The 12,146-nt window shown below is 41.3% G+C and overlaps 1 protein-coding gene across 7 annotated transcripts in view; it reads left to right on the top strand.

The window, feature by feature from the left end:
* DEAF1 (DEAF1 transcription factor) overlaps window positions 1–12,146 on the top strand; it is a 31,277-nt gene that overhangs the window by 4,423 nt on the left and 14,708 nt on the right. For all 7 annotated transcript variants that reach the window (XR_013540743.1, XM_072985611.2, XM_020784172.3 and 4 more), the window contains 6 exons: window positions 1,197–1,336; window positions 1,989–2,054; window positions 3,392–3,518; window positions 6,090–6,218; window positions 7,748–7,876; window positions 9,455–9,705. Coding sequence is in view for 6 of the 7 variants with exons in the window: in XM_020784172.3 (XP_020639831.1) it covers window positions 1,197–1,336; window positions 1,989–2,054; window positions 3,392–3,518; window positions 6,090–6,218; window positions 7,748–7,876; window positions 9,455–9,705 (842 nt within the window). In the remaining variant the exon portion in view is untranslated. The remainder of the gene's footprint in view (window positions 1–1,196; window positions 1,337–1,988; window positions 2,055–3,391; window positions 3,519–6,089; window positions 6,219–7,747; window positions 7,877–9,454; window positions 9,706–12,146) is intronic.

Below are 12,146 nucleotides of genomic sequence, written 5' to 3'. Positions count from 1 at the left end.
GGAGCCTTGTACATTGCCACCCTGGTGGGCATTGTTGCCTATTTTCTTATTCAAATGACTAGGCTAGGCCATGTCTGCATGGTGTTGGCCTCACACAATCCCATCTCTGGGATATACTTTGCTTGTAATCTTGTATTAGTGGAGGCATGAGAATGCTGCTTAAGAATTTCCTAGTCCTTCTCACTGCTGCAGCCCCTGCATGACTCACAAAGCCATAATTTACAGAAGGACCTGGTGCTGGATCCAGAGCTGGTTATATTAGGAAGGAAGGTGTGGACAATACCTAAGTGCTGTATTGGATGCAGTCAATGAGACCCTTCAAGAACTATCTGATAGCCTTTATGGGCCATTGCCCTGCTCTCAGTATTTTATCATCATAGTAGAACTGCAAAGCTGGAAGGGACTCTATGGATCCTTGACTCCCTGTCAAGGAGTCACAGTGTAGAATCAAACCTCCAACCGCTGGCTCTGCAGCCAGATGCCTAAACTACTGAGCTGTCCAGCAGTCTCGTTCTGACTTCATGAAAGAAGCCCAACCAACCATTATGATTGCTGTTGGTGAATGCGAGATTGCATGATGCCCTGATCAAATCTGGGAGGCCTTTCTTGTGCTTAAGTAGGTTCTAATATGAGTATCTCTTCTTAAGATCTGCAACTGAATCCAATGTTTCCAGGATGGCAGTGCAGAGGAGAAGATAACTGATGAAAACCAGTGCAGTTTGCTGTCCTAGAATGTATTAAGTGCAGTCAGCTTGTTTTTTCAGGGTTGAGGTTGGTTGAACAAATTGAAATATTTATTACTTAGAGAAAAATACCCTACTGCACCGATGCAGAAAGCTTTTGGTCCTACCAATGTTTTGGGCTGCCTCTCCCACAATCCTTCACTGCTGGCCATGATGGCTAGAGTGTTTAGGAATGAAAATCTAAAAAATTCGACTTGGCAAAGGTTTGCCACCACTGCCATTGTTTCCCCTGAGTTTCTCTAAATGTTTTAAATGACTGTTCCCATTATCTCTCACTAGTGGCAATTCTGAATGGGGCAGTTGGGAATTGTAGTCCAAAACATCGGACAAGGCTCTGTGTGGGGGTGCTGTGCTAAGCCTTTTGGTGTGCCCAAACTGGCTCATGCAACTAGTAGAGGAAACTGTCTGAAGTTATGAATCAAAACTTGATTCCTTTGTTCTGCCCTGTTCAAGGTGGTCGGGGACGGTGTATTAAGCAGGGAGACAACTGGTACAGCCCTACAGAATTTGAAGCTATGGCTGGAAGAGCCAGCAGTAAGGACTGGAAAAGAAGCATCCGCTATGCTGGGAGGCCAATACAGTGCCTTATTCATGTAAGATGAGACTTCTTTCTTACTCTGCTAAGAGAGTAGAATTTTCATCAATGAAAGTACAGAGGAGTTAGACCCAGTGAAAGATTGATTGTTTTTTCCCCATCGTCGTTGTTTAGTCGTTCAGTCGTGTCCGACTCTTCGTGACCCCATGGACCAGAGCATGCCAGGCCCTCCTATCTTACACTGCTTCCCGTAGTTGTGTCAATTTCATGTTGGTTGCTTCGCAGACACTGTCCAACCATCTCATCCTCTGTCGTCCCCTTCTCCTCTTGCCTTCACACTTTCCTAACATCAAGGTCTTTTCCCATAAAGGACCTTAATCCTTAATCTAGTCAGTAGGGCAGAGCTGAGCAGTGAGAAGCAAGGTGAGATAGTCTTGCTATATCTCCTACACAAGGAGCTGCAAAGGTGCTGTGTGTGGCCCTGCATCGTTTGGGAGTGAGAGAAGGGGTCAGGTTGTTGCTGTTGCTTCAGTTCAGGGTGAGACAAGCTCCCCTTGCTTGGAAGATTAACAGAATAGGGCTTTGTTTATGCTAGTGTTGGAAGGTTTAAGGCTGCCCTATATGCTATGCAGAAAAGATAGGGATAGGTGTCTTAGTGTATTTTGGACAAAATTCCTCACCCCCAGTCTTGCTCTTTCCCCCCAATTCAGGATGGTATATTAAATCCTCATGCTGCCTCTTGCACCTGTGCTGCTTGTTGTGATGACATGAGTCTGGTGAGTATAATCTGCTGATCCAAAACCTGAATCAACTTAGTAACGCTATAGTAAATTTCTATATGTTCAGGTTATGAGCTCCTCAAGAAAGGAAAGACTTTTAATATGGTGGGTTGAAGAGTACATTTTTTGCTAGGTAAAAGAAGAGAATAAATTACCACTTCAGATATACATGCAAAGGCATCCTTTTTATGACTGGGATAGCTAAGGTTTTAGATGGAGGACACAAAAAGTGTGTGGCTATATATTTAAATAGCCACATACTGCAATATTTTCATATACGTGTTCTAAAATTAGCAACATATATATATTGCTTATTTCAAAAAAGTAAAAGCTGTAGATCAAGAATGGGGAGTATGTGCCTCCAACTACTGCAATCATTCATTGCCGCTGATCTTGTTGGCTGAGACTGATAGAAAATAGAGTCAAACTACATCCAGAAGGGCACACATTCCCCAGCCCCATTCTGTGTGGTTTTTTGTAAATTGAACTAACCTATTTTTATCTCTGTATTAATGGATTAAGCTGCTACTATCTTCAAGCAGACCTTAATAAGAATATACTTGAGTTGTTTACTGTGGTTACCAGAAGTAAACTAAGGAAAATTTCTAGAAGGTATTGGTTCCACAGTGTAGAGGGAGCAATAGAAAAAGCCCTGTACCCTGAGAATTTTTGAGCCATACACTTACGTAATAACTGTAGGCTACTTTCCTCAGGGCTGCTACATAAAACCTTATCCTGAGAAGCAAACTATCCCCCCCCCCTTTTAAAAATTCTTCCATGTCTCTGATTTCACTAAAATGAAAGTTGTGGTGCCTTGAAAAATGCAGTCACATGGAATGAAAATAGTTTGGAATGCAGTAGTTCTAGTATAGGAGATACCTTGTATGTTTCAGCAGTAATAACACAAGATGCAAGAACAGTACACTAAGGAACCATTTTTAAAATGAGGATTTTTAAACAGTTGATTTATAGTTTATCTGGTAGCCTACTTTATTTCATATCAGAATCTAGGACTGAAGTGTGGTAGAGTTAAGACAAAACTAAACAGTCCTTTTGGTGTGAAGATAAGGTCTTTCCCTTCATCCCACCATTGTTAGGACACAGTTGATAAAGGCATTGTTTCAGAGATGAGACGGTGGATTTCATTGTGGAAGTTTGGTGAGGCAATTCGTGAAAGACTATACAAACTCTTTGCATCTTGTTAGCTTGTGTTAGCTTCATGTTCATTTTGTAAAACAAGGCTGAGCAAGTGTTCTGTAGACATAGGATAAGGCAAATAAATGTAAGCAGGGACAGAGCAAGGATGGTTTAATAGGTAGTTTTCTGATTTTCAGAGTGGGCCTGTAAGGTTATTTGTTCCTTATAAAAGACGGAAAAAGGAAAATGAGTTGCCTACAACTCCAGTGAAGAAGGATTCCCCTAAAAATATTACATTGCTTCCTGGAGCTGCTGCTACTACATGTGAGTTGTAATCATCAGTTTACATGTATACACTTTACTGCAGTTCTTATGTGCTGAAAGGAAATGTAAAAGCTTTTCTCACAGCCTACTCTTTGGCAGATAAGCAGAGAGTCTTTGCTTAAGGTGTAGCAAAGCTGTCACCAGTCTCTCTTCACTCCTTCTATACAACACCAGGACACATGGCTGTTGTGGGGATATGTTTCTGTCCCTCTGGCTAGGAAGTTCAATAAATAAAAAAATCCAAGCCCTACAGGCTTGCTTCCCCGTTTCTCAACTGGGGAAGTCTCTGGTAGATGTGCAAAGCAGATAAAGCAATGAGCAGGTTTGATTTTATCTAAGAAGGAGTTAAACCTTATTACCTATTGAACAATAATGATTACAACTATTTTTTTTAAAAAAAGAATGTTTGGGCACAACTTCATTTAAAGACAATGCAATTATGTCTGTTTGACCAACCTAGCATTAATATCCATCAGAAATACTTCACTCACCTATAATTAGGTGGCCCCTGCCTTATTCACACTCATGCAATTTCCCTTTGTCCTTGTGAACTGTTATCCTGTTTCTCAGTCCCAAGTCCTTCTCGTCTCATGGTCACACAGGAAGAGAGGAAAAAGAACTTCCTTGCTGGTAGTTTAAAGATGCCTGCATAAGTCTTAAACTACCAGCACATGACTCCTGGCACCACTGACCATTTATCTTCTCATGCTAACAATATCTTATTATGTTGCCAGCCTGCAATGAGGGACAAATACTTTTTGTTTATGGTGCTGCATAATGACATGAATGAATTTGTTGTTGTTATAGGAATATTAGGGATTTTGTTTGCATGACAGAGCTTTCTTGAGATCTATTTTCATAACTTTATTCAAAGAGGCAAGCAAAGCTGAATTTTGCATTTTGTGGCCTTTAATCAATTTTTTGTTTATCTATTAGTATATAGCTATGGTTTCTGTAATACTGTATATCAATGAAATGTACTTAGCAAAATATAACTTGTAAAATCAAATGTTTACTTTTAGTTTTTGTGTTTGTTTTGCTTCTCTGAAGTAGGCTTGTAAGTCAAGCCTAAGGTATCTCCCTCCTGCCCACAGTGACTGTTTCTCTTTGATCTAGAGTGTTCTGTGTATAGAAGAAGCATGCTTCTTTGCTTACTGTGGCAACATTTGTTGCTGCTACATGGCATCATGTCAGAACTGACCTATAGGGACTCTAATAGGGTTTTCAAGGTAAGTGACAGTGGTGCCTCGCATTACGACATTAATTTGTTCCAGCGAAATCGCTGTAGAACAAAAACGTAATGCGAAATTAAAAAGCCCATAGAAACATATTAAAACCCGATTAATGCGTTCCTAGGGCTTGAAACTCACCATCCAGTGAAGATCCTCCATAGCACGGCCATTTTCGCTGCCTGTGCAGCGAGGAATCTGTCCCAGAAAAGAGCGGGGAGCCATGTTTTTTACCCGGCAGCCATTTTGAAACCGCTGATCAGCTGGCTGAAAATCATCGCTTTGTGAGAATCGGTTCCCGAAGCAGGGAAGCGATCATCGCAAAGCGAAATTCCCCCATAGGAAACATCGTTTTGCAGTCGCTTTTGTGATTGCAAAACCTTCAACGTAAAGTGATTTCGCCGTCAAACGTAGCGCTCGTAATGCGAGGCACCACTGTATTTAAGGAGTGGTTTTTCCCGTTCCATACCCCCAGTGAGCTTCCATGGCTGTACAAGGATTTGAACTCAGGCCTCCTGAGGCCTAGTTTGTCACTCTATCCACTATACCACACTGGGTGAGAAGGATTCTTCTTGTTTGTCTGAAATTTTCATCATTACATACTGTGTGAGTGGGTACAGTGGGGTCTCTACTTAAGAACGTCCCTACTTAAGAACAATCCAACTTAAGAACAGCTCCATTTGCTAAATTTTGCTTCTACCTGAGAACAGAAATCCAAGATAAGAACAGGAAAAAAAACCTTTCCTGCTCTTTTTTTAACCTTAGGTCATCTTAGGTTAAAAAAAAATTCTCCCCCTAGTGGTAGAGTACGTATTAACCAGCTTTCAATGTACAAACGCACCTCTACATAACAAAAAAACAGCCAGAACGGATTAATTGGTTTTCAGTCCATTCCTATGGGAAATTTTGCTTCAACTTAAGAATGTTTCAACTTAAGAACACCATTCCAAAACGGATTAAGTTCTTAAGTAGAGGTTCCACTAGTTTCTATAGACGGAAAAGAGCAGATACGGATTAAATGGTTTTCAATGCATTCCTATGGGAAATGCAGATTCAACATAAGAACTTTTCAACTTGAGAACCACCTTCCAATACGGATTGTAGCCATTCAGCTGTTATTGGGCATCCAACCATCAGATATTGGATTACAATTCCCATCACCAGCCCAGCCAGTGGTGAGTGGTGATGGGAATTGTAATCCAATATCTGGAGGCCAACAATCTTCCTACCACAAAGTAGAGGAATAGTTTCTGTGACAATGAGGAACAAAAAAGGAGAGCTGCCTGATCAAATGAGTAAAAGTGTTCTACTTCTGAAAATGTCTCTACAATTCCTTTGTTAGTCACGGTGAGTCCTTCGGGACAGATCACTACCTCTGGCACTCTGACCTTTGACCGAGCATCAACTGTGGAGGCCACAGCTATCATCTCGGAAAGCCCATCCCAGGGTGATGTTTTTACAGGTACCACTGGTAAGTGAAAGACATCATGAGCATGTGCCCACATGTATGCATATGTGGTGCGGATTATTGTGTGAAATTGAATGCCAGGATTTTAGGATGAAGAAGCTGGAAGACTGTGGGAGGATATCAGCGAAGGGGCAACTACATCGGTCATTCCTCCTGCAGATTAGGCACAGGTGAAATTGAATGAAAAACTGACAACAACAGGATGTAAAGCTCAATACAGGGAGGCCCGTTGGAGAATTGTCTCTTTTTGTTCAGATTTGGCTACCAAAACTTCTCTCTGCTTTCTGCTCTGTGTCATCTCCTGATCTGATGCAGAGAGATGCTTTCAGGAATGTCACTTGCTCTCAACCAAATGCCTATTGGCTTCAAACAGTGTTTCTTTCTCTTTTTTTGAAATGCTTTCAAGCTAGTGCTTATTCAGATAAGTAATATGTCTGCTCGGGGTGGAGGGACGGGAGAGGAAAAGTGAAGCATTGCACCCAGTGGAAATTTGGTCAGATCAAAGTTGGAGTGTTGGAGCTCCGTGCCCACATTTGTCAGCTTGCTTTGCCTCTGCCCGTGCTTGTTGGTTGGATGGCTGCAGGGACCTGATTTTAGAAACTGCAAATCAAAGCTGATCAAATCCCGCACCCCCCACCCCGCTTCGTAGTCATACCCTAAGTTGACAAACAGCCCAATCCTATGGTTGTCTGTTCAGAAGTAAGTCCTGCTCGGTTTAGGGAGAATTGCTTTCAGGATTGCATCCTAATGCAATAAACACAATCAATTTAAGCCCACATATGCCTTTTCTGCTAATAAACATGTTCAGTACAAAATGTCAGTGTCTTAAGGAGTTGCAAAATGTGGGTGTCAAAATTAAAGAACTATTGAGCACTTTGGATCAGACTTCTTCTCTGTCTATGTTATAAAAGGAAAAACCTAAAATGGTAATAGGTTCACAAATTTTCCATCCATATTTTGCAAATGTTTACAAACATTTTACATTTTTTTATATTAAACTGTTTTAGAATGGCAGAGGAGTCATGTAAAACTCCAGTACTGTATTATGCATGGGAGTCTGCAATCCTAACTAAATATTTAGCTAAGAATAGGTTTTTATCCATTTGTATTAATAATTTAGAAAGTCACATGCAAATGATTTTGAGTCATATCTACTTTTAACAGCTAATTGAGCAGGGAAGAGTATTAATTCTGGGCGCTACATATTTATGTATGTTCTAATTGGCTTTTAAGGTATTTCATCACAGCTGAACTAATTAATTTAATGTTAATATATGATTAGTTGTTTTTATGGAATAATTTATTGTCTTTTTAATTTGTGTCTATTGCGTTACTAATTTGTGAGCCACCTTGGGTCCTATAATAGTGGGAAAGGAAGCATAGACAATAAATAAATAAATAAATACCGTGAGTGCTTCAATTTCTTCCTTTTTCAAAATCAGGCCACCATTTTTACTGTAATCTCACATCTTTGATTTTCACACGGAAGATGTACAGTCAAAATGTACAATTGGTCCTTCTTGTCTCCATAGTGCAAGATACAAATGTTCAGCAGCCTTGCCGTGTCAATCATCCAGAGCCTCACTATCCAAGTTATCAAGACAACTGCCAGATATCAGCATTCCCAGAGGCAGCCCTGCCAACTTCTCATCGCAAAATTGGTAAGAGTCATGGTTGTTGTGGGTTTTTCGGGCTCTTTGGCCATGTTCTGAAGGCTGTTCTTCAGAAAGAGTCATCTTTCTTAAGAATGATCTCCAAGGAGTTAAGCATATATGATACTCACATTTTATTTATTTATTGGATTTATATCCCACTTTTCTCCATGTACTTAAATAAAAATTAATTAAATTTGAATAATAAAAGTTAGAGAAATCGAATGCAATTAAATATTGAAAAGAACTTAAAAACATGAATTTAAATAAAAAGAACAGAATATACACAGTGAAAATCCTCTCAACAGCAACTCATCTTAATTGCCAAAGGACCTACTAGAAAGAAGTACTGTTTGCCTGCCAATAAAATTACAGCAGGAAGGAGGCCAGTCTGGCCTTCCTTGACAAGTCATTCCACAAACTGAGAGTGGCCACCAAGAACCCTTTTTTGAGTCTTCACCGGAAAGTGACCAAGAGAAAGGCTGTGCCTTTTTTGCCCAGTGGATTGATATGTGTAAAGATATGCTGTTTGGCTTCCATTTTCTGAGGTAACATGGCAGAGCACTGAGCCCTTGAAAAAGGTTGTTTTTGCTGGTGTTTTGTTTATTTGTGTTTGGTTTATATTAAGTACTTTTTTGGATGTATAGCAATGAAACTCACTTGCCTCAGATGGAAGGGTAGAGCCATAAGGTGGGGTTGTGAATACAGCAGTAGGTGTTAGTAAAATAAGGTCCTGCTTGGCCAAACACATACAGCAGATACTGTCAATATTATGAGTGAAATGTTCAATGAATCATAGTGATATGTCCCTGTATTTAAAAGTAATTTAGCCTTTTTAAATTAAGAAGGCAAAAGGTTGCATCTTATATGAAGCACTAGGGAAGAGGGCTGTGATGATTTTATATTCCTGTTGAGCAGCTCTGTATATTTATGTGTTCATGTTTGATGATGGTAATTTCAAAGGGTCTAGGAGCTTTCTTCACATTCTTCTGGACTGTGATATACATCACCCACCCATTGTTTAAAATCTCAGACTCCGTTGCCTGACACCCTATGAGGAAGAATATCTTTTCTGCATAAAAATGAGCAATCATGTCTTTAGAATACATTTGGTCACTCCATGACTGTTGCCCTGCACTATCTACTTCAGTCCCAAGATAGCATTTAAAAAAAATTGAAAATGGCTTCCTCCCCCCCCCACTTTTCACAATAAATGTATGTCCAAAGAGGTCATTAGAAGAGATCCAAAATCTACTTCCAGGGTACAAAATGCCTTCCAGAAGAAAGGGTCTTACATTGGTTGTTGTGGGTTTTTCGGGCTTCTTGGCCATGTTCTGAAGGTGGTTCTTCCTAACGTTTTGCCAGTCTCTGTGGCCGGCATCTTCAGAGGACAGCAAACTGTGCAAACTGTCTTACATTGCTGTGCAAAACCTACAAAATCTCATGTCTGGCTGATTCTAACCTCTAGAATATGTAAACCAATGAACTAAAGTTAGAGCCTGTCACCTCAGCAGTAAACATCACAAAAATCTTGGATTGATGGCCTTGAATAAATTTTGTGGTTTGTTGTGTTTTTTCATTGTTCAGTGTGGACCTCACTTCCTGCCCTGGCTGTGCCACCTGCTACCCCCGCCAAGACAATATCTTCATCAGTAGTCAGTGGACTTGAAATGACAGAACAACGGAGCTGGCTTTACCTTGAGGAGACCGTCAATTCCTTACTCAGCACCGCTCAGCAGTTGAAGACGCTGATAGAGCAGGCTAAGCAGGCTAGTTCCTCATACAGAGAAGCTGCTGTCTCCCAAGCAAAACTTCAGGCAGATGTGGAGAGAAAAGAGGTAACTGTGCTTCAAGAAATAAAACAATTCTCTGTGTCCCAGTGCTCACAGGGCAAAACTGATAATCCATGGCTTCTTTTTGTTGCATGGTAGCAGTGGAAGTCAGCCTACTATGCAGCGTGCACATTGAGATTGGACTCTTCAGTCTGCTCTGTGCAGGAATCCAGAGTTCAGATTTCTTGGAGTCTGGTTTTCATGAATATCATGGCCCTTTGTTTTACTGTGGTTTAAAAAAAATGGCAGTGTTAACCATTAGGAGATGCTGTTTAGATGTGTGCATGCATGCATATGTGTGTGTTTGGCAAATCTTGGAATAGATCTTCCCAACCTTAGAAGCTTAGATTCTACCTGTGACCAGCATAAGACATGAAATACATTTTTATGCAACTTTACTGTTCAAGTACAGTTGTAATCAAAATTATTCAACCCCCATTGCAAATCAGGTTTATGGTCAAAATTTACAGACTTTCAGCTGTTTACAACGAGCAACTTAAATACAGTGGTGCCTCGCATAGCGAGGTTAATCCGTTCCGGATTAACCTTCGCTATGCTGAAGCATCGCTGAACGGGGCAGCGATTTCTATTGGAACGCATTAAACATCGTTTAATGCGTTCCAAATAGGCCAAATACTCACCGTTCAGCGAAGCTTCTTAATGGCCGGCAGCCATTTTCGCGCCCTCGCCTCGCTTAACGAGGGCGCAAAAACGCTGCGCGCGGCCATTTTAGGCCATTTCCCGGCTTCCGGCGGCCATTTTGGCCGCCGAACAGCTGATCGGCGGGGGTCGTTTTGCGAAGATCGGTAAGCGAAACGCTTACCGGTCTTCGCAAAGCGAATTTTTCCCTATAGGAAAAACGTGCGATCGCATTAGCGATCCGAAAAAACGGATCGCTATGCGATTCAATCGTTATACGGTGCGCTCGTTAAGCGAGGCACCACTGTAGAAGCAATTGACATAGCTCGACACAACAAATGCTTCAAGTGGTTTCCCCAAATTTAACTGAAAATGCGACTTTTAATGAATTCTGCAATCTCAAAATTATTCAACCCCTTCATGGCAAGGATCTTTAGTACTTGGTAGAGCACCCTTTTGTTGTTATGACCTGCTGCAAATGAGATGCGTAGCCATATAGCAGCTTCTGGCAGCAGTCCTGAGGAATCTTAGTCCATTTCTCATGACCAATGGCCTCCAATTCAGTAATATTCTTGGCTTTGCGTGTTGCAGTTGCCTTCTTCAAATCCCACCAGAGATTTTCTGTGGGGTTCAAGGCAGGTGACTGTGATGGCCACTGTAGAAGCTTCCTGGGCTACTTCTGCAACCAGGCCTTGGTGGAATTTGGGATATGCTTAGGATCATTGTCCTATTGGAAGGTCCAAAGGTGCCAAAGCTTCAGCTTCCTCACAGATGGCATGAAGTTTTCTCCTAGGATTTCCTGATACTTCAGTGAATCCATCTTGCCTTCCACATGTTGCACGTTTTCCAGTGCCAGAGGATTCAAAGCAGTCCCAGGGCATCACCAAGCCACCACCATGCTCCATGACATACCACTGATCCATCAAGTCAAAAAGTTCCAGTTTTGTTTCAGTGCTCCATGGAACAGAATCCCAAAATGTCTGTGGTGTATTTATATGATTTTGAGCATATCGGAGCTGACTTGTGCTTTTGGGTCAGTAGTGGTATACATCTTGGAGTTCTGGCATGGAAACCTTCTGCATTTAGTACAATATGCGCCTTTTGCCACCAAGTCTTGCTGCAGGGCTTTTACAGTCACTCAAGCATTTTTCTCAACCTGCCTTCTCAGAAATCTGGTTGTAGCCTTTGATAGCTTCCCTTGTCTGATCCATCCTGATAGTGTAACCACTGTTCCTTTAACTTGAATTTGTGAACTGTGCTTCCACCAGTGTCTCTAGAACAGTGGTGTCGAACTGTGGCCCTCCAGATGTTCTTGGACTTCAACTCCCAGAAGCCTTCACCACCACCTCTGCTGGCCAGGATTTCTGGGAGTTGAAGGCCAAGAACATCTGGAGGGCCACAGTTTGACACCACTGCTCTAGAAGGATTCAGTGCCTTTGCTGCCTTTTTTTATCCTATTCCCTTCTTGTGCAGGGTGATTATCTCTTAACTTTTTGGATCATTCTTATGACTTAGTCATATTTCTAACATGCAGTTAAACGTGGCACTCACCAAACCCTTAGCCAGTTCAGGTATTTCATGTGTTCTAGCTCAAGCACACCTGTGTAATTAATGAAGCCCCTGATTCATTGCATCAAGTGTGCTTGAGAGAGCTCCTGTTTTGCATATTTCTAGTGTTGTGAAGGATTCTATTCAGGCAGTTGAATAATTTTGAGAATGCAAAATTCATTAAGAGATGTTTTTTCAGTTGAATTTGAGGGAACCACGTGAAGCATTCATTGTGTTGTGCTATTTCAATTGCTTTTGTT

Source organism: Pogona vitticeps, chromosome 1, assembly GCF_051106095.1.
Source record: "Pogona vitticeps strain Pit_001003342236 chromosome 1, PviZW2.1, whole genome shotgun sequence".
In the NCBI taxonomy this organism is placed as follows: Eukaryota; Metazoa; Chordata; class Lepidosauria; order Squamata; family Agamidae; genus Pogona; species Pogona vitticeps.
This window is presented reverse-complemented; position numbering and strand designations above follow the sequence as displayed.